The 23,003-nt window shown below is 64.0% G+C and overlaps 4 protein-coding genes across 4 annotated transcripts in view; 3 read left to right on the forward strand and 1 right to left on the reverse strand.

The window, feature by feature from the left end:
• Positions 1–717: 717 nt before the first annotated feature.
• On the reverse strand, positions 718–2,819 carry RBMS2 (RNA binding motif single stranded interacting protein 2). Its single transcript, XM_064734653.1, has 3 exons — positions 2,370–2,819; positions 900–1,048; positions 718–793 (listed from the first exon to the last, which is right to left on the reverse strand). Exons 1-3 carry the CDS (start codon positions 2,433–2,435, stop codon positions 718–720), a joined length of 291 nt encoding a protein of 96 aa, XP_064590723.1. The 5' UTR covers positions 2,436–2,819.
• Positions 2,820–7,715: 4,896 nt separating this feature from the next.
• Positions 7,716–11,897, forward strand: LOC135459194 (aquaporin-2-like). Its single transcript, XM_064734915.1, has 5 exons — positions 7,716–7,845; positions 8,758–9,078; positions 9,821–9,973; positions 10,051–10,131; positions 10,973–11,897. Exons 1-5 carry the CDS (start codon positions 7,834–7,836, stop codon positions 11,174–11,176), a joined length of 771 nt encoding a protein of 256 aa, XP_064590985.1. The 5' UTR covers positions 7,716–7,833; the 3' UTR covers positions 11,177–11,897.
• A 119-nt stretch (positions 11,898–12,016) lies between these two features.
• Positions 12,017–14,462, forward strand: MIP (major intrinsic protein of lens fiber). Its single transcript, XM_064734875.1, has 4 exons — positions 12,017–12,540; positions 13,262–13,426; positions 13,513–13,593; positions 14,250–14,462. Exons 1-4 carry the CDS (start codon positions 12,181–12,183, stop codon positions 14,460–14,462), a joined length of 819 nt encoding a protein of 272 aa, XP_064590945.1. The 5' UTR covers positions 12,017–12,180.
• A 652-nt stretch (positions 14,463–15,114) lies between these two features.
• Positions 15,115–23,003, forward strand: part of TIMELESS (timeless circadian regulator) — a 17,252-nt gene continuing 9,363 nt past the window's right edge. Inside the window, exons 1-11 of the mRNA XM_064734654.1 lie at positions 15,115–15,173; positions 15,818–15,954; positions 16,020–16,173; positions 17,374–17,488; positions 17,564–17,626; positions 18,679–18,780; positions 20,719–20,874; positions 20,961–21,094; positions 21,182–21,269; positions 22,001–22,177; positions 22,825–22,896. Coding sequence (XP_064590724.1) covers positions 15,858–15,954; positions 16,020–16,173; positions 17,374–17,488; positions 17,564–17,626; positions 18,679–18,780; positions 20,719–20,874; positions 20,961–21,094; positions 21,182–21,269; positions 22,001–22,177; positions 22,825–22,896 — 1,158 coding nt within the window. The 5' untranslated portion in view covers positions 15,115–15,173; positions 15,818–15,857. The remainder of the gene's footprint in view (positions 15,174–15,817; positions 15,955–16,019; positions 16,174–17,373; positions 17,489–17,563; positions 17,627–18,678; positions 18,781–20,718; positions 20,875–20,960; positions 21,095–21,181; positions 21,270–22,000; positions 22,178–22,824; positions 22,897–23,003) is intronic.

Raw genomic sequence — 23,003 nt, forward strand, 5'->3', positions numbered from 1 at the left:
CCCCAGCTCTGGAAGCCCCCCCAATTCCCTGGCCCCCCCATCCTGAGCCCCCAGCCCCATGTACCCCCACCCCTTGCAGCCCCCCAGATCTGTGCAGCCCCCCCAAATCCCTGTCCCCCCCATCCCCTGCAGCCCCCCAGCTCTGGAAGACCCCTTAAATCCCTGTCCCCCCATCCTGAGCCCCTCCAGCCCCATGCACCCCAACCCCTTGCAGCCCCCCCAGATCTCTGCAGCCCCCCAGCTCTGGAAGACCCCTTAAATCCCTGTCCCCCCATCCTGAGCCCCTCCAGCCCCAATGTACCCCCACCCCTTGACCCCTTGTAGCCCCCCCAGCTCTGGAAGCCCCCCCCAATTCCCTGTCCCCCCATCCTGAGCCCCTCCAGCCCCAATGTACCCCCACCCCTTGCAGCCCCCCCAGATCTGTGCAGCCCCCCAGCTCTGGAAGTCCCCCCAAATCCCTGTCCCCCCATTCTGAGCCCCTCCAGCCCCAAACACCTCCACTCCCCACAGCCCCCCTAGATTTGTGCAGCCCCCCAGCTCTGGAAGTCCCCCCAAATCCCTGTCCCCCCCAGCTCTCCCCATCATCCTGAGCCCCCCAGCCCCATGCACCCCAACCCCTTGCAGCCCCCCAGATCTGTGAAACCCCCCCCAGCCCCATGGAGCCCCTTCCCCTGCAGCCCCCCCAACCCTCCCACCCTCCCGACCCCCACCCCAGCCTCAGTGTCCCCCCAAACCTTTGCACTTGTTGGTTGTTTTATCCAGGATGGCTTTGGTGGAGACAATCTTCCCATAGCTGGGGAGGGGGATAAAGGGGGTGTCAGGATTCTGTGGGACCCCCAGCCCCCCCATGAAGGGTTCTGGGGATGGGGGGGACACAGCGGGACCCCCGCCCCACTCACGGCTGGCAGAGCTTGACCAGGTCCTGGTCGGTGGTGCCGGGGTGCAGCCCCCGGATGTAGAGGTTGGTCTTGCTGAGCTGGTCTGGGGTCCCCGCGGCCGGGCTGGGGCTGGGGGGGCCCAGGGGCTGGGCCGGGGGCACATAGGGCTGCTGGGGGGGGAAATGGGGGATCAGCTCTGCTGTAGACCCCCAAAATCCTCCCCTCGCCCTGAGATACCCCAAATGGGGTTCAGCCCATCCCGGGGGGCTCAGCCTGGACCTCATTGTCTCACCCCTGGAGAGAAGGATCCCTGGATCCCATCATTTCCCCCCGACCCCATAATTTGCCCCCAACCCTATTATCACCCTCCTGGAGAGAAGGACCCCTGGACCCCTCCCCTGGATCCCATTATCTCCCCCCTGAACCCCATTATCTTACCCTTGTCCCCACAATTTCCCCCCGACCTCATTATCTCCCCCAGCCCCATTATCTCCCCCTGGACCTTATCATTTCCCCCTGACCCCCAAATTCCCATAATTTCCCCCCAACCCCATTATCTCCCCCCAACCCCATTATCTTACCCTTGTCCCCAAAATTTCCCCCTGATCTCATTATCTCACCCAGCCCCATTATCTCCCCCTGGACCTTATAATTTCCCCCTCTTATAATTTTGACCCCAAAATCCTCCCTGGAGAGAAGGACCCCTGGACCCCATCATCTCCCCCCAACCCCATTATCTTCCCTTTTGAGAGGACTCCTGGACCCCATAACTTCCCCCCAAACCCCATTATCTCCCCCCTGGACCCCCTATTTTCCCCCCAGCCCCATCATTTCCCCCCAACCCCCTGGATCTCACCATTTTCCCCTGACCCCATTATCTCTCCCTGGGCCCCATAACTTCCCCCCAAGCCCATTGTCTCCCCCTGCACCCCATTATCTCCCGCAGGACCCCCAAACCCCGACCCTCTCCCCCATCCCCTCACTCAGGGGGTCCCCACCTTCCCCTCCCCACCCTCCAGACCCCCTGTCCTGGTGTGTCCCCAGCCCCAAATTCCATCCCGGACCCCCCAAATCCTCCCTCGGTGTCCCCGGTAGGAGCGGGGAGGCCACAATGCGGTGACCCCACCCCCCCCACTTCCATCACGGGATGCGGAGGGAAACTGAGGCACGAACCGGGGCTGGGGGGGATGAACGGGGATGGGGAGGGAAACTGAGCCACGAACCGGGGGTGGCGATAGCGCCGAACACACGGGACCCCCCCCCCGGCAAACCGGAGCTCACCGGGGGGGTGTCCCCGCTCCCTTCCCGGTGTTGGGGTGGGGGTGACCCGCTAGGGGTGGCCCCCCTTTCCCAGCACCCCCATTCCCCGCCCCCCCCTCCCCGGGCCTGTCCCGCCGGGACGGCCCCGGATCCGCCCCCACCGGATCCCCCCCCTCCCAATACCGGAGCGGACCGGGCCGGGCCCAGCGGGCCCCGCCGCCCTCCCGGTACCTTCTTGCCGCCCTTGTTGTAGGCGAAGGCGGGGAGCCCCGAGCGCGGCGGCACCGAGAGCAGCATTTTCCCGAGCGCGAGGGGCCGGGACCGGGCGTGACGTCACACCGGGAGCCAGCCTGGAATCCGGGCGGGCCCCGCCGCGCCGGGTCCTAGCGCCGCTCCCCGCCCGGTGCTGCCCGGCACAGCCCGGTGCTCCTCCCGTGTCACCTTCACTCCTCCCCGTTCCTCTCCGGTGTCACCCCCGGTGCTGCTCGTTCTCCCCCGGTGTCATCCCCGGTCTTGCTCGTTACCCCCCGGTGTCACCCCCCGGTGCCGCCCGTGCTCCTCAGGTGGTCCCCGTCACACCCCGGTCCTGCCCGTGCCCCTCCGGTGTCAGCCCCGGTGCTGCCCGTCCCCCTCCGGTGTCACTTAGGGTGCCTCCTGTTACCCCCCGGTGTCACCCCCCGGTGCTGCCCCGCTCTCCCTCGGTGTTCCCCGTCACATCCCGCTGCTGCCCGTTCTCTTCGGGTGGTTCGCGTCACCCCCTTACCCTGCCAGTCCCTCCCCGGTGTCACCCCCCGGTGCCGCCCGTCCTCCTCAGGTGGTCCCCATCACACCCCGGTCCTGCCCGTGCCCCTCCGGTGTCAGCCCGGTGCTGCCCGTCCCCCTCCGGTGTCACTTAGGGTGCCTCCTGTTCCCCCGGTGTCACCCCCCGGTGTTGCCCCGTTCTCCCCCGGTGTTCCCCGTCACATCCCGGTGCTGCCCGTTCTCCTCGGGTGGTCCGCGTCACCCCCTGGCCCTGCCAGTCCCTCCCCGGTGTCACCACCCCGGTGCCCTCCGTCTGTGTCACCCCCCGGTACTCTCCCGTTACCCCCGTTGTCACCCCCCCGGTGCTGCCCCGTCCTCCTCCGGTGTTCCTCGTCACCCCTTGGTCCTGCCCGTTACCCCTCGGTGTCAGCCCCCCGGGCGCTACCCGTCCTTCCCGAGTGTCAACCCCGGTCCGGTCCGTTCTTCCCCGGTGTTCCCCGGAACCCCCCGGTGCTGCCCCTCGCCCCCCCCGGTGTCATCTCCGGTACCGCCTGTCACCCTCTCAGTGACCCTGTCAGCCTCACGACACCCCCCTCCCCACAAATGAGACACCTTCCCCCCTAGACCGCCCGGGACACCGGGGGAAAACCGGGGGGACACCGGAGAACACGGCGGCGGGGATCCCGCACCCCTCCTCTCCCTCAGCTGGGAGAGGGGAGGGTCCCTCTCACGAACCCCCGGGGGGGCTGCACCCCCCGACCCCTCCCCCGCACCGAGGGGACGTCACGGATCCCCCCTCCCCGGTATAGCGCGGTCCCTTTAAGAGAAGCCACGCCCACCGCCGCCATTACCCCCTTGGCCCCGCCTCCCCGCCTTCGCCGTGGGCGCGGCCATTTTGGAAACGCTGGTCACGTGGTTGGACACCACACCCCGCCCGCCGCCATATTGGCGTCTTTCCTCCGTCACGTGACTGCCTTAGGCCGCGCCCATTTCTGAGGCGGCTCCGGGGGCCGCCATTTTGGAGTGGGGAAAGGCGGAATTTGGGGGGCACCTGAGGGGTCTGGGGAGCACCTGAGGGGTCTGGGGAGCGTCTTGAGGGTCTGGGGGGCGAGATTGGGGTTTCTGGCGGGCTCTGGGGGTCTGCAGGGCAGGATTGAGGGGTTCAGGGAGTTGTGTAGAGTAGGGTGGGGGGATTCTGGGGGCACCGTGGGGGGGCTCTGGGGCATCCTGGGGGCACCTGAGTGTCTGTAGGGGATCCTGAGGGGCAGGTTGTGACATTTTGGGGTCTATAGGGTAGGATTGGGGGCGCTGGGGCCACTTTGCGGGGGTCTGTGAGGCAGAAGGGGGGCACTGGGGGCACCTGGAGGGTCTACAAGACAAGACTGGGGGGTCTTGGGGGCACATCTGGTGGTCCCCAGAGAGTCTGTGAGGTGACACAGAACGCCAGGGGCACAATGGGGGTCCCAGCCCAGCTGTGCCCACCCTGGCACGAGCTCAGCCAGGTTTGGCAGGGACAGCACAAGAGGGGCACAGGGTCCTGGGGACCCCCTCCATCCCCTTGTCCCACTCGGTGTCCCCCCAAATGTCCCCTCTGTGTGTCCCTACCGTGACTGGCCACATGTGTCAGCAGAATGTCCCCAAATTGTCCCCACAGGGTGTCCCCCACATGTCCCCCAGTTGTTTCCCCCCAATCTCCCCTCCCTTTTTCTTCCCTCATATTCCCCTGCGTGTCCTTCACATATCCCCCCCATATTCCCCCAAAAAACCCCCCACATCCCCAGGGCTATCCCACCAGTGCCCCCCACATATTCCCCTCCTATAAACCCCCCCAGGGCTGTCACCCTGCATGTCCCCCCCATATTACCCCTAAAACCCTCACACACCCCCCCAGGGCTGTCCCCCCAATGTCCCCCTGTGTGTCCCCCGGTGTTCCCCCCTTAAACCCCCCCAGAGCTGTCCCCCCGGTGTCCCCTCACTCCTCCAGGGCTGTCCCCCTGTGTGTCCTCCCGGTGTCCCCCACATAATCCCCCCCATATTCCCCCCAGAACACCCCCCACCCCTCCAGGGCTGTCCCCAAATGTCCCCCTGTGTGTCCACCCCCATATTCCCCCCTTAAAACCCCCTCCCCACCCAGAGCTGTCCCTCTGTGTGTCCCCCGGTGTCCCCTACATATCTCCCCCATATTCCCCCTAAAACCCCCCCACACCCGGTGTCCCCCCATATTCCCCTCCCATAAACGCCCCACACACACCCCCCTGGGGCTGTCCCCCGGTGTCCCCCCAGTGTCCCCCACATATCCCCCGCTATTCCGCCCCAAACCCCCCCACATCCCCCCAGGGCTGTCCCCCCCGGTGTCCCCAGCATATCCCCCCCATATTCCCCCTAGGACCCCCACATCCCGTATTCCCCCTCAGTGTCCCCCTGTGTGTCCCCCGGTGTCCCCCACATATTCCCCTCCTATAACCTCGCCCAGGGCTGTCCCCATCTCCCAGGGCTGTCCCCCTGGTGTCCCCCCTGTGTGTCCCCCCGGTGTCCCCCACATATTCCCCCCCTATAACCTCGCCCAGGGCTGTCCCCATCTCCCAGGGCTGTCCCCCTGTGTGTCCCCCACATATTCCCCTCCTATAACCTCCCCCAGGGCTGTCCCCATCTCCCAGGGCTGTCCCCCTGTGTGTCCCCTGGTGTCCCCCACATATTCCTCTCCTATAAACCCTCCCACCCCCCCCCTCAGGGCTGTCCCCCCGGTGTCCCCCCGCGTGTCCCGGCTCTGTCCCATCCCTTTGTGGCCGCGGATTGTTCTGGCTTTGCCGGGCTCAGCAGCGCCGGGGCCCCCCCGTGCTGAGCCAGGGCTTCGCCCGCTGACTCACCCCACGTGCGGGGCCGGGGCCGCTGCTGAGCCGGCAGAGCCACGGCCGGGGGGGCACCGGGGCTGGGCCCCCCTTGCGGCCCCAGATCCCTCCCACGGTGGGGTCAGACCCGGCCCCGGGCTTGTCCTGTGTGGGACCCCCTTGGGATACCCTTGTGCCTCAATTGTGGCAGGTTTGTGACCCCCCAGGGACACCCCTGTCCCCAATTCTTGTCCCAGATGTGTGACCCCCTTGGGACACCCCTGTCCATGAATTGTGGCAGGTGTGTGATCCCCCCAGGACATCCCTGTCCATGAATTGTGGCAGGTTTGTGACCCCCCCCAGGGACATCCCTGTCCCCAGTTCTTGTCCCAGATGTGTGACCCCCTTGGGACACCCCTGTCCATGAATTGTGGCAGGTTTGTGACTCCCCCATGGACATCCCTGTCCCCAGTTCTTGTCCCAGATGTGTGACCCCCTTGGGACACCCCTGTCCATGAATTGTGGTAGGTTTGTGACCCCCCCCAGGGACACCCCTGTCCCCAATTCTTGTCCCAGGTGTGTGACCCCCTTGGGATACCCCTGTCCCCAGTTCTTGTCCCAGGTGTGTGACCCCCTTGGGCACCCCTGTCCATGAATTGTGGCAGGTGTGTGACTCCCCACGGACATCCCTGTCCCCAATTCTTGTCCCAGATATGTGACCCCCTTGGGATACCCTTGTCCATGAATTGTGGCAGGTATGTGACTCCCCCAGTGACAGCCCTGTCCCCAGTTCTTGTCCCAGGTGTGTGACCCCCTTGGGACACTCCTGTCCATGAATTGTGGCAGGTTTGTGACCCCCCCCAGGGACACCCCTGTCCCCAATTCTTGTCCCAGGTGTGTGACCCCCTTGGGACACCCCTGTCCCTGAATTGTGGCAGGTTTGTGATCCCCCCAGGGACATCCCTGTCCCCAGTTCTTGTCCCAGATGTGGGACCCCCTTGGGATACCCCTGTCCCCAATTCTTGTCCCAGATGTGTGACCCCTTGGGACACCCCTGTCCCTAATTCTTGTCACAGATGTGTGAGCCCCCTTGGACACCCCTGTCCCTGAATTGTGGCAGGTTTGTGACTCCCCCAGGGATACCCCTGTCCCCAGTTCTTGTCCCAGATGTGTGACCCCCTCGGGACACCCCTGTTCATGAATTGTGGCAGGTTTGTGACCCCCCCATGGACACCCCTGTCCCCAATTCTTGTCCCAGGTGTGTGACCCCCTTGGGATACCCTTGTGCCTCAATTGTGGCAGGTTTGTGACCCCCCAGTGACATCCCTGTCCCCAGTTCTTGTCCCAGATGTGTGACCCCCTTGGGATACCCCTGTCCATGAATTGTGGCAGGTGTGTCACCCCCCCTGGGATATCCCTGTCCCTGAATTGTGGCATGTGTGACCTCCCCAGGACCTCCCTGTCCCCAATTCTTGTCCCAAATGTGTGACCCACCCTGGTCCCCCTGCCAGGGACAGCCCTGTCCCCATCTTGATCCACTTGTGCCACCCCTCCTGTTGCCCTACCAGGGACCCTATCCCCATTCTCGTCTCAGGTGTGTGACAATGCCATCCCCCTGCCCAGGTGTGTCACCCTGTCCCCTGTGACCCCCTTGCTCCCCCCAGGACCCTGTGCTCATCCTAGGTGTGTCACCCTGTCCCCTGCCACCCCCCTAGGATCTTGTCCCTGTGCCTATCCCAGGTGTGTCACCCTGTCCCCTGTGCCCCCCTCAGCCCCTCCCCGAGGGTCCCTGTGCCCATCCCAGGTGTCCAACCCCCCCAGGGACAGCCCTGTCCCCACTCTCATCCCAGATGTGTGACCCCCCCCATCCCCCCCAGCCTTTCATCCCATGTCCTTTCATCTCTGGTTGTCCTGGCAACACCCCAAAGTGTCCCGGGGGTTGCCATGGCACCCAGGGATGCTCCAAGGACCCCCTCCCAAAATCCTGCCCCACCCTCAGCACCTCAGGGCTGCCCTGTGCCAAAGGGGTGGCACTGCTGGGGGGTGACAGGGACAGTGCCAGGGGTGGCAGTGCCAGGGGGCAGGAGGTGCCCCTGCTCTGCACTCCCCTCTCCCACAGCTGCACCATGGCCATCGAGGTAAGACCCCTGCGAGAGGCCCCGACCCCCCCAGCCCCCTCCCCAAAACCACAGCCCCGGAGTCCCTCCCTGCCTGGGGGGGTGGGTGAGCAGCCCCCAACTCATGGAGAGTCCCCAAATCTGTCACTTCAATGCCAGGCCCATAGCCCTGGCACAGGGGGGTCCCTCACTGTGACCCCTGGCCCTGTCGTGGCTGCTGTCCCCCCTTCATCCCTGTGACCCCATTGCCAGGACATGCTGTCACCGCAGTGCCCAGGGACTGAGGGGTCCCATCCCCGAGGTACCCCATCTTTTAGGTACCCCATCCCTGTAGGTACCCAAAAACTGGGGAATCCTCTTTCCATGGCACCCTATTGCCCTGGTACCCCCATTGCAGTGTCCAGGGACTGAGGGGTCCCATCCCTGAGGTACCCCATCCCAAAAACTGGGACATCCTGTTTCCATGGCACCCCATTGCCCCGGTACCCCCCACTGCAGTGCCCAGAGACTGAGAGGTGCCATCCCCAAGATACCCCATCTTTTAGGTACCCCATCCCATAAACTGGGCACCCCATCACCAGGGCACCCATCACCAAGGGACCCCCCCATTGTGGTACCCAGGTGCTGGGGGGGTCCCATCCCCAAGGTACCCCATCTCTGAGGTACCCCATCCCAAAAACTGGGACACCCCATTGCCAGGGCACCCCACCACCGAGGAACCCCCCCACTGCAGTACCCAGATGTTGGGGGGTCCCCTCACAAAACTCCCCAACCACTGGCACATCCTGTTGCCATAGCACCCCACCCCTGAGACACCCAATCCTTGGGCATCCCCCCCCCAAATACCCCATCCCCAAAGCCCCCCTGCCCCCTTTGTGCCACCCCCTCCTGGCAGTGCCCATGGGGTGACCCCCAACCCCGCTGTCCCCCCAGGAGCTGCGCAGCGGCCGCTTCTGGCGGGGGGTGCTGGCAGAGCTGCTGGCCACCCTCATCTTCGTGGGGGTGGTCCTGGGGGCTTCGGCATCCCCAGAGCAGCTGGCACCGGCCCTGGCAGGGGGGTTGGTGGCCGGGGGGCTCCTCTGCACCCTCGGGGGTCCCCAGGCCAACCCTGCATTGACGCTGGCCCTGCTGTGCACCCGCAAGCTGAGCGCCCTGCACGGGGCCCTGGGGGTCCTGGCCCAGTGCACGGGGGCCACGCTGGCCTCTGCTGCTGCCCGGGCAGCGCTGCAGGATGGCACCGGGCTTGTCACCAGGGTGAGTGTCCCCATCCCTGTCCCCGTCCTCGTGCCCACTGTGGTACCCCATCTCTGAGATACTCCATCCCCGTGGGTACCCAAAAACTGGGGTATCCTGTTTCCATGGCACCCCTTTGCACTGGTACCCCCACTGGGGTGCCCGGGTACCCCATCCCCGAGGTACCCCAGGATCTCACCCCCGAGGTACCCCATCTCTGAGGTACCCCATTCCCTGTGGGAAACAGGGCATCCTGTTTCCATGGCACCCCTTTGCACTGGTACCCCCACTGCGGTGCTCGGGTACCCCATCCCCGAGGTACCCCAGGGTCCCATCCCCGAGGTACCCCATCTCTGAGGTACCCCATTCCCTGTTTCCATGGCACCCCTTTGCACTGGTACTCCCACTGGGGTGCCCGGGTACCCCATCCCCGAGGTACCCCAGGGTCCCATCCCCGAGGTACCCCATCTCTGAGGTACCCCATTCCCTGTGGGAAACAGGGCATCCTGTTTCCATGGCACCCCTTTGCACTGGTACCCCCACTGCGGTGCCCGGGTACCCCATCCCCGAGGTACCCCAGGATCTCACCCCCGAGGTACCCCATCTCTGAGGTACCCCATTCCCTGTTTCCATGGCACCCCTTTGCCCTAGTACCCCCCATGCGGTGCCCAGGGACTGAGGGGTCCCATCTCCAAGGTACCCCATTTCTGTCCCTGTCCCCTGGCACTGGACAGGTTGGACAGGTGTCCCTCCCTCCCTGCAGGTGAGCACGGCGGGGACAGCAGGGACAGCGCTGGCATGGGAGACCTTTGCCACCTTCCAGCTGGCACTGGCTGCCTTTGCCACCTCTGAACACGCAGCCCCACAGGCCGGGCTGGCCCTGGGCAGTGCTGTGGCCGCCGGTGCCCTGGCTGCTGTAAGGTCCCCCCATGTCCCACCTGCCCAAGGTGTCCCCACCCCACCAGCCCCTGACCCCCCCCCCGTCACCCACAGGGGCCGTTCTCGGGGGGCAGCATGAACCCCGCGCGCTCGCTGGGGCCGGCCATCGTCACCGGGCTCTGGGATGATCATTGGGTGAGTTGGGGGCACCCTGGGTGTCCCCCAGAGTCCCCAAGTAAGGGGGGTCCCCAGCTGCAGGGTGTGACCGCTGTGGTCCCATCCTCACTCCAGAATGGCGGTTCCTGATCCCTTCCCTTCCCTTCCCTTCCCTTCCCTTCCCTTCCCTTCCCTTCCCTTCCCTTCCCTTCCCTTCCCTTCCCTTCCCTTCCCTTCCCTTCCCTTCCCTTCCCTTCCCTTCCTTCCCTTCCCTTCCCTTCCCTTCCCTTCCCTTCCCTTTCCCTTCCCTTCCCTTCCCTTCCCTTCCCTTCCCTTCCCTTCCCTTCCCTTCCCAAACCTTCCCTTCCCAAACCTTCCCTTCCCAAACCTTCCCTTCCCTTCCCAAACCTTCCCTTCCCTTCCCTTCCCAACCCTTCCCTTCCCAAACCTTCCCTTCCCAAACCTTCCCTTCCCAAACCTTCCCTTCCCAAACCTTCCCTTCCCAAACCTTCCCTTCCCTACCCTTCCCAAACCTTCCCTCCCCAAACCTTCCCAAACCTTCCCTTCCCAAACCTTCCCTTCCCAAACCTTCCCTGGGTTCCCCTGGGACAGGTCAGCGTCAGCCGTGTCCCCGAGGGCCCTCATGGTGTCCCCAAGGGTCCTCATGGTGTCACCATCACAAGACCACCGTGTCCCCCCTATTGCCATCCTTGGGACAAGCCCCATCCCCTCAGGATGTGCCCCCTCCCCAATCCCCCTATTCCATACAAGTGACACCCCCTCCCCTGGGGCAGGTTCCTCTGCTCAGTCCCCATCTCTGGGGTGGGGTCCCGTGTTCCCCCCATCCCTGGGACCCCCCCAAAGCTCTGTCCCCCTCCAGGTGTACTGGCTGGGCCCGGTGCTGGGCGCGGTGCTGGCCGGGCTCTCCTACGAGTTCATCCTGGCACCGGGAGCGTCCCGGGAGAAGCTCAGCGCCTGCCTCGCCTGCCGGGACGTGGCTCTGGTGGAGACCCCCAGCCTGTCCCCCTCCTCGGTGTCCCAGTGCCCCCCACCACCGCCCCCGGGCGAGCAGGGCACTGCCTGAGCCCCCCAATTCCACAGCAGCCCCCCGATCCTTCCATGGGGCACCCACAGGGTGGGCTTGGTGCCCCCTCCCCTTTTATCCGAGTGGGTAGGGGGGATTAAAAGTGTGTTGGGGTCGCAGGTGGGTGCGGAGCGATGCTGTGAGGGGACCGGGGAGGGGGTCTCGATAACGGCACAGCGACACCGGGGGGCTGCGGCACCGCGATACCGGGGGGCTGCAGCACCACGACATTGCGGTACCGGGGGGCTGCGGCACCGCGATACCGGGGGGCTGCGGCACCGCGATACCGGGGGGCTGCGGCACTGCGACACCGGCGAGGCCGGCCCTCCCCGCGGGTTCTCCCTCCCCGCATCCCCCCGGTGAGGGCGGGGGCCGGGACCCCCCGTCAGCCCCGTCCCGTGCCGGGGAGCTGAGCGCAGCAAAGCCCTTTGTGGTGTCCTCTGCAGCCCCGGCAGATTCCGCCGGGCACCAATGGCCGGGCCGGGCTTTAATCCCCCCGGCCGGGGACTCAGCGCCCGCTAAGCCCGCCTGAATAAACCAAACCCTCCCGCAGACAACAGCACCGGGGAGGGGGGGGGACACCCCGCAGCCCCCACCCCACAGCCCCCACCCAGCGCCCCTCCCACTGGGGGTTGCCCCAAAGTGTCCCCAAAAACCTTTAGGGGGGTGGGAGGTGCGGCAGTGCTGGCCCCCAGCAAGGGGGTCCCTTAAACCCCACTGAGGGCATCAATGGGTCACAGCCCCCCCCCAGAAAAAACCCAGGGAGGGGGGGTGGCGCAGCTTGGGGGGGGTCCCCATTATGGGGGGGATGCCCAGGGGGGTTCCTCACCGCGTGTCACCTGTCCCGTGCCCCGGGCAGCGAATCGGTTAACGGTGTGGGGTGGGAGGGTGGCTGAGGTGCGATCCCACCCCCGGGGCCGGCCCGGGGGGGGCTTATAAAGGTGGGCACGGGCGGCCCCCGGGGAGGGGAGCGGGGCCGTGGAGGGCGGCAGCGGGGCCAGGCCATGCGGGAGCTGCGCTCGTCCGCCTTCTGGAGGGCCGTGCTGGCCGAGTTCCTGGGCAGCCTCCTCTATGCCCTGCTGGGGCTGGGGGCCTCCCTGCGCTGGGCCCCGGGCCCCCCCAGCGTTGTGGGGTCCGCCTTGGCCTTCGGGCTGGCCCAGAGCACGCTGGTGCAGGCGTTGGGCAATGTCAGCGGGGGTCACGTCAACCCGGCCATCACGCTGGCCTTCCTGATGGCCTCGCAGCTCTCCCTGCCCCGTGCCCTGGGTTACCTGCTGGCCCAGGTGTTGGGAATGCTGGCCGGAGCTGGGGTGCTCTATGGGGTGACCCCCGGCCCCGTCCGTGGCACCCTCGGCCTCAGCGCGGTGAGCACGGGGGGATATCGGGGGGCTGGGGGTGTCTGTGGGGCTGGGGGATTGTGGGGTGGGGGCTGTAATGAGGGTTTGGGGGCTCCAGGAGGTGTCTGGGGGAATTGGGGGGTCCAGGAGATGGTTTGAGGAAACTGGGGGGGGGGTCCAGGAGGTGGTTTAGGGGAATTGGGGGGGTCCAGGAGGGTTTGGGGGTCTGAGGTACTTTGGGGTTGTAATGAGGGTTTGGAAAGACTGGGGGAGTCCAGGGGTTGTTTTGGCATCTGGGGGACCATGGGGGAATTGAGGGGGTTCAGAAGGGGGTTTGGGGGAATTGAGGGGGTCCAGGGGTTTGGGGGGTCTGAGGTACTTTGAGGCTGTAATGGGGATTTGGGGGCCTGAGGTACTTTGGGGGCTGTAATGAGGGGTTGGGGGGATTGGGGGGTCCAGGAAGTGGTTTGGGGGAATTGAGGGGGTCCAGGAGGTGTTTTGGGGTACCATGGGGCTGTAATGGGGGTTCTGGGGTTCTGAGGTGTTTGAGGGTGGATTTGGGGGTCCAGAAGATGTTTTGGGGTTTGGATTGATGTGGGGCTGGGCATCCCAGAAGAATTTGGACATGAGGAGATGTTTATGGTACAGTGGAAATTTGGGGTGTGGAAGGATAACAAGGGAGGATTTGGGGTGCTGGGGGGCAATGGGGGTGCAGCTCTTCGGGGTGCTGAGCCCCCTCCCCACGCAGCTGCACCCCGGCGTGGGCCCGGGCCAGGGCACGGTGGTGGAGCTGCTCCTGACCGCCCAGTTCGTCCTCTGCGTCTTCGCCAGCTTCGACGACCGTCACGACGGGCGCCCGGCCATGGCCGCCGTGCCCGTCGGCTTCTCCCTCGCCCTCGGTCACCTCTTCGGGGTAAGAGCGGCCTCGGGGACCCCCGGGGGCTGGGGAGGGGTTGGGGGGCAGCTGTGCAGCCCCCCCACTGCCCGATCCCCCCGCAGATCCACTACACGGGCGCCAGCATGAACCCCGCTCGCTCCTTCGCCCCCGCCGTCATCACCCGCAACTTCGCCAACCACTGGGTAAGTGCGGGGGGACGGGGACCCCCAAACCCGCCCCGGGACCCCCTCAGGGCCTCCCCGCTTGTCCTGGCCCAGCCGCTGTGTCCCCGCTGATGGCGGGGGGCTGCCGGTGCCACCACGGTGACAGCAGCGCCTCAGGGTGCTGGGTAACCCCCCGATATCCCGGGGAACGGAGATGGGTGCTGCCCGACCAGGAACATCCCGGGGAGCGGGAGACCTGTCCTGCCCCACCAGGGACATTCCGGGGTACGGGAGACACGCGGGGACACCCCGGGGAGCGGGAGACGCGTCCTTCCCCACCGGGACATCCCGGGAAACGGGAGACGAGTCCTGCCCACCGGGGATATCCCGGGAAGTGGGAGACACGCGGGGACACCCCGGGGAGCGGGAGACGAGTCCTGCCCCACCGGGGACATCCCGGGAAACGGGAGACGCGTCCTTCCCCACCGGGGACATCCCGGGGAGCGGGAGTCGGGTCCTGCCCCCACCGGGGACATCCCGGTAAGGGGGACACGCTGCAGTCCCCCGCTCACCCGGAGACCGGTGGCTCCGAATGGGCCGGTGCTCGAGCATCAGCGGGGTGGGTACCGTGTACCCCACGGAGGGCGGGGAGCCGGGGGTTCCCCGGTGCCGGTGCCCACGCCTCCCCCCCGCAGGTGTACTGGGCGGGCCCGCTGCTGGGCGCGGCGCTGGGCGCGGTGCTCTACGAGTTCGCGCTGTGCCCGCGGCCGCGCAGCTTGGCCGAGCGCCTGGCCGCCCTCAAGGGAGAGCCGCCCGCCCCCACCGCCGTCACCGCCGCCGCCGCCACCGCCGAGCCGCCGCCCGAGCCGCCGGCAGAGCCGCTGGAGCTGAAGACGCAGGGGCTGTAACGGGGCCCGTCCCGGGGCGCGGCCCCGCGCCCGCCGCTGCTTTGCTGTGACGGGGCCGCCGCGGTGCGTGTGGTGCGTGTGTGTGCGGCGCGGCGCGGCGGGCGGCCGGCGGCGGGGCCCCGCTGCTGCCGGGAACCGGCCAACCGGGCTGCCCGGGGCCGCCCGTACCGGGCCGGGGCCGCCCCGCCCCGCCGCGGCGGGACTTCTGTGTTCGGTGAATTAAACCTGCTCTTTTATTTTGGTAACCGCTCGCGGCCGTGCCCGGCACCGGGAACCGGGAGGGAACGAGGATTGGGGGGGGGAACACCGGAGCCCGCCCGGCGGGTGGCGGGAGGGGCCGCCCGTTCCCGCGCCCCGGGCAGGCCCCGCCCAGCCAGCGCCGGTCTTAAAAGGGCAACGCCGCCACAGCGTCCCTTCCCCGCAATGAGCCCCTCCCGTCTTCCACCCCTCAGCACCGCGGGCCGGGGGGCGAGGGCAGCGGGACTGGGGGCTCCCCGAGGCACCGAGCCGCCGGTTTGTGCCCGTGGTGGGCGGAGGGGGTGTGCGGACCGGGGGGCAGCAGAGGGGCCACCGGGCCCCTCAGGGGGTGTTGCCGCTTGAAGGATGCGGCGGGGCGGGGCCTCGGCCCGCGGGAACTGGGCCGGTTGTGTAACGCCGCCCCCGCACCGGGACCGGGAGCGCGGCCGTGAGGGCGACGGGGACGGGGCGGCGGTGAGCGGGACCGGGGGGAACCGGCATCGGGGGGTCCGGGGGCGGGGAGTGTGCGGGGATGGCCCGGGAGTGTCCCGGGATGGCCCTGGAGCGGGGATTGGGGGGGGGATCCAGGGTCACCGAAACCGGGGGATGGTTCGGGAACCGGGGGGGGTTGATACGGGATTGGGGGAACCGGAGCCTCCGGGCGCTCCGGGATCGGTGGGCGCCCCGGGATCAGGGGCGTCCGGAGGAAAATGGGGGCTGAGATCCGGAATCGGGCGGGAGGGTCAGGAATGCTCCGGGACCGAGAAGGTACCGGAACCGACTGGGACCGGGGGTTTAGTCCGTGACTGGGAGGGGATCCAAACCGGGGGGTGATATAGAACCGGAGGAACCGGGTTTGGGGTGCGCCGGGGCTGCGGGATGCGCCGGTATTGGGGTGGACCGGAACGGGAGGAGCGCTGGGATCGAGGCGGTACCGGAGCCTGGGGGTTGCTGTGGGATCGGTGGGCTCCGGTACCGAGCGGGACCAGCCCTGGGAGGTTCATCGGTGTTGGGGAAACTGGGACCGGAGAGTGCCCCGGGATCTGCCTGTATCGGGGGAGCCCAGAACGGGTGGGAGAACAGAACCGGGGGTCCCCGGTGCTGACGGTGGCCCGCAGGTGACCCCCGGTACCGATCCGGTGCGCAGCCCCGCGCTGCATGGACTGGTACATGATGAACTGCGAGCTCCTGGCCACCTGCAGCGCCCTGGGCTACCTGGAGGGCGACGTGTACCACCGGGAGCCCGACTGCCTCGGTAGGTGGGCACCGGGGCGGGGGGGAAACCGGGAACGGCGGGGACTGACGGCTCCGTGCCCCCAGAGAGCGTCAAGGACCTGATCCGGTACCTGCGCCATGAGGATGAGACCCGGGACGTGCGGCAGCAGCTGGGGGCGGCCCAGATCCTGCAGAACGATCTCCTGCCCATCCTGGTGCAGTACCCACAGGAGAAAGTGCTCTTTGATGCTGTCATCAGGTAGCAAACGGCGGGGTTGGGGTCGGGGGTGGCTCCTTGGTGGGCAGGGGTCTCTCCCAGGTTGATGGGGAACCTGACCCAGGTGGTCCTGTGGGGTCTGTTTGGTGGGCAGGGGTCTCTCACAGCCCTCCACTCCCTCCCAGGTTGATGGTGAACCTGACCCAGCCGGCCCAGGGTGGCTCTGTGGGGTCTCTTTAGTGGGCAGGGGTCTCTCACAGGTTGATGGTGAAGCTGGCCTGGGGTCAGGGGTGGCTCTGTGGGGGCTCCTTGGTGGGCAGGGGTCTCTCAGAGCCCTCCACTCCCTCCCAGGTTGATGGTGAACCTGACCCAGGTGGCCCAGGGTGGCTCTGTGGGGGCTCCTTGGTGGGCAGGGGTCTCTTACAGCCCTCCACTCCCTCCCAGGTTGATGGTGAACCTGACCTGGGTGGCTCTGTGGGCGCTCTTTAGTGGGCAGGGGTCTCTCACAGGTTGATGGTGAAGCTGGCCTGGGTTCAGGGATGGTCCTGTGGGGGCTCCTTGGTGGGCAGGGGTCTCTCAGAGCCCTCCACTCCCTCCCAGGTTGATGGTGAACCTGACCCTCGTGGCTCTGTGGGGGCTCCTTGGTGGGCAGGGATCTCTCAGAGCCCCCTACTCCCTCCTGATGGTGAACCTGACCCAGCCAGCCCAGGGTTAGGGGTGGTCCTGTGGGGTCTCTTTAGTGGGCAGGGGTCTCTCACAGGTTGATGGTGAACCTGACCCAGGTGGCTCTTTGAGGGCTTCTTGGTGGGCAGGGGTCTCTCACAGCCCCCTACTCCCTCCCAGGTTGATGGTGAACCTGACCCAGGTGGCCCAGGGTGGCTCTGTGGGGTCTCTTTAGTGGGCAGGGGTCTCTCACAGGTTGATGGTGAACCTGACCCAGGTGACTCTTTGAGGGCTTCTTGGTGGGCAGGGGTCTCTCACAGCCTTCCATTCCCTCCCAGGTTGATGGTGAACCTGACCCAGCCGGCCCAGGGTGGCTCTGTGGGGGCTCTTTAGTGGGCAGGGGTCTCTCACAGGTTGATGGTGAACCTGACCCAGGTGGTCCTGTGGGGTCTGTTTGGTGGGCAGGGGTCTCTCAGACCCCTCCACTCCCTCCCAGGTTGATGGTGAACCTGACCTGGGTGGCTCTTTGGGGGCTTCTTGGTGGGCAGGGGTCTCTCACAGCCCTCCCCTCCCTCCCAGGTTGATGGTGAACCTGACCCAGCCGGCCCTGCTGTGCTTTGGGAAGGTGCCAGCTGATGCCACCTCCCGCCACCACTTTCTGCAGGTGCTGTCCTACCTGCAGGCCTACAAGGAGGTGAGTTTTGCCCGGGGACACGTTGTGGGCAGGGGGCTTTGCCCACGTTCCCTTGCTCATTTGGGGTCTCTGCAGGCTTTTGCCAACGAGAAGGTGTTTGGGGTGCTCAGTGAGAAGCTCTACAACCTCCTGCAGCTGGTGAGTCCCCCTGGGGGGCTTGGGGGGCTGCTCCTTGTGGGGGTCCCTCAGGGGCTGTGGGGGCTTTCCCTGCTGGGGGGTCCTGTGGGGGCTGCAGGGTCTTGGAATTACCAGGGGGCTCCAAGGTCCATCACTGCCATGGGTCCCTGGGGTTGTGGGGTCTGTCCCTATTTGGGATCCCTCAGGGGCTGTGGGGTCTGTCCCTTTTGGGGATCCCTCAGGGATTGTGGGTCTGTCTTTCTACGGGGGTCCCTCAGGATTTGGGGCTCTGGTCCTCAAGGGTGTGGGGTCTGTCCTATTGGGGTCTCTGTGGGCTCTGTCTCCTGAGGGTCCTTCCTGGGGTCCTGTGGGGTCCCTCAGGTGTCTGTCCCTATCCCTTGGGGGGTCCCTGGGGACTGATAGGGTCTGTTCCTGCAGCCTGGTGTGGGGTCTGTCCCTATTGGGGATCCCTCAGGGGTTATTGGGGTCCTCAGTGGTCTCCTGCCATGGTCCCTGGGGCTTGGGTCTTCCTGCAGGGCTATGGGGTCTGTCTGTCCTGGTCCCTATGGGGGTATCCTGAGGGCTGTGGGGTCTGTCTGTCTGTCCCTATTGGGGGTCCCTGGGGGCTGTGGGGTCTGTCTGTCTGTCCCTATTGGGGTCCCTGGGGGCTGTAGGGTCTGTCCTGCAGGGCTGTGGGGTCTGTCTGTCTGTCCCTATTGGGGGTCCCTGGGGGCTGTGGGGTCTGTCCTGCAGGGCTGTGGGGTCTGTCTGTCTGTCCCTATTGGGGGTCCCTGGGGGCTGTGGGGTCTGTCTGTCTGTCCCTATTGGGGGTCCCTATTGGGGCTGTAGGGTCTGTCCTGCAGGGCTGTGGGGTCTGTCCCTATTGGGGTCCCTCAGGGGTTATGGGGTCTGTCCCTGCCATGGATCCCTGGGGGCTATTGGGTGTCTATCCTTGTAGGGCTGTGGGGTCTGTCTGTCTGTCCCTACTGGGGTCCCTGGGGGCTGTGGGGTCCTTCCCTGGCAGGAACCCCCAGGGGGGGCTGTGGGGGTCCCTGACAGCCGTGTCCCCCCAGGACTGGGAGCAGCGGCAGGAGGAGGACACGCTGCTGATCGAGAGGATCCTGCTGCTGGTGCGCAACGTGCTGCACGTGCCCCCCGACCCCACGGAGGAGCAGGTACCCGACAGGGCCCTTCCCTGCCCCCCGAGAGCCCCAGCGGGGACCCTGACACCTCTCAGAGTTTGGTTGTTAATCTACATTTTCACTCTTTATACTGCAAACTACGTATAACGTATTTACACTTAATTCCCAATACCTATCACTTATGTTAGACTGCACTTCTATTCTAAACCAATCCCAAAGTGCCAGCATCAAAGCAGAAAATGGAGAAGAAAAAGAAAGGCTGGACATGCCCAAATTTCTCCATCTTGTCCCCAAAACCCCCATACCAAAAATCCTAAAATCTACGTTTTCACTTTTTATACTACAAACTACGTATAACATATTTACACTTAACTCCCAATACCTATCACCTATGTTAGACAGTGAACTTCTACTCTAAACCAATCCCAAAGTGCCACCATCAAAGCAGAAAATGGAGAAGAAAAAGAAAGGATGGACATGCCCAAATTTCTCCATCTTGTCCCCAAAACCCCATGCCAAAAATCCTAAAATCTACATTTTCACTTTTTTATACTACAAACTACGTATAATGTATTTAGACTTAATTCCCAATACCTATCACCTATGTTAGACAGTGAACTTCTACTCTAAACCAATCCCAAAGTGCCAGCATCAAAGCAGAAAATGGAGACCAAGAAAAAAGGCTGGACATGCCCAAATTCCTCCATCTTGTCCCCAAAACCCCCATTCCAAAAACCGCAAAATTCTACATTTTCACCCTGTGATTAATTCACTATCATTCTACTCAAACTCTTGTGGCTTGTAACTCCTCACACAAAGCTGGTAATTGTTTCCAGCCCTTGGGGTGCTGTTAGTTTTTTATACTAAAAACTACCTGTACTTTATTTACAATTACTTCCCAATACCTATCACCTATGTTAGACAGTGAACTTCTATTCTAAACCAATCCCAAAGTGCCACCATCACAGCAGAAAATGGAGAAGAAGAAGAAAGGCTGGACATGCCCAGATTTCTCCATCTTGTCCCCAAAACCCCATATTAAAACCCCAAAATCTACATTTTCACTTTTTATACTGCAAACTACGTATAACATATTTACACTTAACTCCCAATACCTATCACCTATGTTAGACAGTGAACTTCTACTCTAAACCAATCCCAAAGTGCCACCATCACAGCAGAAAATGGAGAAGAAGAAGAAAGGATGGACATGCCCAAATTTCTCCATCTTGTCCCCATAACCCCCATACTAAAACCCCCAAAATCTACATTTTCACTTTTTATACTGCAAACTACGTATAACATATTTACACTTAACTCCCAATACCTATCACCTATGTTAGACAGTGAACTTCTATTCTAAACCAATCCCAAAGTGCCAGCATCAAAGCAGAAAATGGAGAACAAGAAAAAAGGCTGGACATGCCCAAATTCCTCCATCTTGTCCTCATAACCCCCATACCAAAACCCCCAAAATTCTACATTTTCACCCTGTGATTAATTCACTGTCATTCTACTCAAACTCTTGTGGCTTGTAACTCCTCACACAAAGCTGGTAATTGTTTCCAGCCCTTGGGGTGGTGTTAGTTTTTTATACTGAAAACTACCTGTACTTTATTTACAATTACTTCCCAATACCTATCACCTATGTTAGACAGTGAACTTCTACTTTAAACCAATCCCAAAGTGCCACCATCAAAGCAGAAAATGGAGAAGAAAAAGAAAGGATGGACATGCCCAAATTTCTCCATCTTGTCCCCATAACCCCCATACCAAAACCCCCAAAATCTCCATTTTCACCCTGTGATAATTTTATTATTATACTGTTTAAACTTCTGTGACTTTCAGGTCCTCATACAAAGCTGCTAATTTGCTCCACGGGTCAAAATCAAACCTGCAGTTGTTCTGGGCTGTGTGCCAGGGTCTCTGAGCCCCCTGGCACTGACAGACCCCCTCCACCATCCCCAGCAGGGCGTGGATGGCGATGCCAGCGTGCACGACCGGGTGCTGTGGGCGCTGCACATCAGCGGCATGGACGACCTGCTGAAGTTCCTGGCCAGCGCCCAGGTGGAGCAGCAGTGGGCCCTGCACGTCCTGGAGATCATCTCGCTGATGTTCCGTGAGCAGGTGACAGGGCAGGGTGGCAGATGATGTTCCAGGGGTGGCAGGGCAGGGTGGCAGAGCCCGGAGGGTGCTGACAGAGCTGCTGGCAGAGCCCGGAGGAGCTGGCGGCGATGGGACAGGGGACAGCAGGGGCTGAGCACGGGGAGGACACGCGGGAGCTGCAGAGCTTGAGGCAGAGGGAGATGGCGGAGAAGAGGAGCCGGGCGCTGCAGCGCACGTCCAGGTGAGGAGGGGGCACCCCCTGTGGCAGGATGGGACCCCCAAAGTGGGGACAGCATCACTGAACCTCTGTCACCTGTCCCCTGCCCAGGCACTCTCGGTTTGGTGGCTCCTACGTCCTGCAGGGCGTCAAGTCCATCGGGGACAGGGATGTGGTGTTCCACAAGGGGCTGCACAATGTGAGTGTGGGGCAAGGGGATGGGGCTGGGGACAGGGATGGGTGTGGGATGTGGCACAGGGCTGGGGACATGGCATGGGGCACGGGGACAGGGATGGGTGTGGAATGTGGCACTGGGGATGTGGCACAGGGCTGGGGACAGGGATGGGTGTGGAACGTGGCACTGGGGATGTGGCACAGGGCGCAGGAATGTGGTGAGGGGGACAGTGTTGGGGACATGGTGGGGGTCACACAACTGGAGAGGTGGCAGTGGGCACAAGGCAGGGGACGTGGCAGGGGACACAAGGACAGGGATGGGTGTGGAACGTGGCACTGGGGATGTGGCACAGGGCTGGGGACATGGCATGGGGCACAGGGACAGGGATGGGTGTGGAACGTGGCACTGGGATGGGACAGGGCATGGGGACGGTGGCAGAGACCATTGAGAAGGGAATGTAGTGGAGGCACCGGATGGGACACGATGAGATATTGGGATGGGAAGTGGGTGGGGGGCACTGGGATGGGGACATGACAGAGATCATTGAGATGGAAATACGGGTGGGGGGCACAGGAACATTGAAATGGGAATGTGGGTGGGGGGCACAGTGACAAGAACACAGGTGGGATGCAGGATTGGGAGATGGGATGTGGAGCACAGAACCAGGGATGCAGTGTGGGCCTCCAGGACAGGGACACAGTGGGTGCCACAGAGGCACCACAGGGCTAAATCTGGGCCCTCCATCCCCTGTGCAGCTCAAGAGCTACAGCCACGACCTGGGCAAGGAGCCGCGGCGGCTGCCCCGGCGCCGGCAGCCCGCCCCCGAGGCCGAGCCCTCCCGCCGCTCCGCCCGCAACGTGCGGCTCTTCCTGCGCCGCTTCTGCCAGGACTTCCTGCAGGACTGCTACAACCGCCTGATGCTGCTGGTCAAGGTGAGGCTTTGGAGGGCCGGGAACCTCTCTCCAGGCTGTGGGACCCCTGCTGAAACCCCCTGGTTGCCCCCAGGACCAGCTGGTGAAGGAGAAGGCTCAGCAGCACGATGAGACCTATTACCTGTGGGCCACTCCTCTCATGTTGGAGCTGATCCTCTCTAGATGGACCGTGAGACCCGCTGGTTTCCAGGACCAGGGGAAAGCTCAGCGCGTAACCTGTACCTGTGGGCACCACCTCTTCATGGCTGGGAGGGCTGGGTTCCACCTGGTGGAACCTCTCGGTTGTGGGACCCCTGCTGAAACCCCCTGGTTGTCCCCAGGACCAGCTGGTGCAGGAGAAGGCTCAGCAGCACAATGAGACCTATTACCTGTGGGCCACCACCTTCTTCATGGCTGGGAGGGCTGGGATCCCCTCTCCAACCTGTGGGACCCCCATTGAGACTGGGAGGGCTGAGAACCCCTCTCCAGGTTGTGGGACCCCCGTTGAGACCCCCTGGTTGTCCCCAGGACCAGCTGGGGCAAGGAGAAAGCTCAGCAGCATGATGAGAATTATTACCTGTGGGCCACTGCTTTCTTCATGGCTGGGAGGGATGGGATCCCCTCTCCAGGCTGTGGGACCCCCATTGAGACCCTCTGGTTGCCCCCAGGACCAGCTGGTGAGGGAGAAGGCTCAGCAGCACGATGAGACCTATTACCTGTGGGCCACCTCCTTCTTCATGGTTGGGAGGGCTGGGAACCCCTCTCCAGGCTGTGGGACCCCCATTGAGACTGGGAGGGCTGGGAACCCCTCTCCAGCCTGTGGGACCCCCATTGAGACCCCTGGTTG

The sequence above is a fragment of the Zonotrichia leucophrys genome, chromosome 29 (assembly GCF_028769735.1).
Source record: "Zonotrichia leucophrys gambelii isolate GWCS_2022_RI chromosome 29, RI_Zleu_2.0, whole genome shotgun sequence".
NCBI classification, from domain to species: domain Eukaryota; kingdom Metazoa; phylum Chordata; class Aves; order Passeriformes; family Passerellidae; genus Zonotrichia; species Zonotrichia leucophrys.

Excerpts from the sequence above, each read along its gene's own strand:
- LOC135459194 (XM_064734915.1), top strand. Across the intron at positions 9,974-10,050 it reads CCGCCGGTGCCCTGGCTGCT|GGGCCGTTCTCGGGGGGCAG; the intron begins GTAAGGTCCCCC and ends CGTCACCCACAG. Across the intron at positions 10,132-10,972 it reads GGCTCTGGGATGATCATTGG|GTGTACTGGCTGGGCCCGGT; the intron begins GTGAGTTGGGGG and ends GTCCCCCTCCAG.
- MIP (XM_064734875.1), top strand. The coding sequence starts at position 12,181 with ATGCGGGAGCTGCGCTCGTCCGCCTTCTGGAGGGCCGTGCTGGCCGAG. Across the intron at positions 12,541-13,261 it reads GCACCCTCGGCCTCAGCGCG|CTGCACCCCGGCGTGGGCCC; the intron begins GTGAGCACGGGG and ends CTCCCCACGCAG. Across the intron at positions 13,427-13,512 it reads CCCTCGGTCACCTCTTCGGG|ATCCACTACACGGGCGCCAG; the intron begins GTAAGAGCGGCC and ends ATCCCCCCGCAG.
- RBMS2 (XM_064734653.1), bottom strand. The coding sequence starts at position 2,435 with ATGCTGCTCTCGGTGCCGCCGCGCTCGGGGCTCCCCGCCTTCGCCTAC. Across the intron at positions 1,049-2,369 it reads ACAACAAGGGCGGCAAGAAG|CAGCCCTATGTGCCCCCGGC; the intron begins GTACCGGGAGGG and ends TTCCCCCCCCAG. Across the intron at positions 794-899 it reads CTGGTCAAGCTCTGCCAGCC|CTATGGGAAGATTGTCTCCA; the intron begins GTGAGTGGGGCG and ends CCCCCTCCCCAG.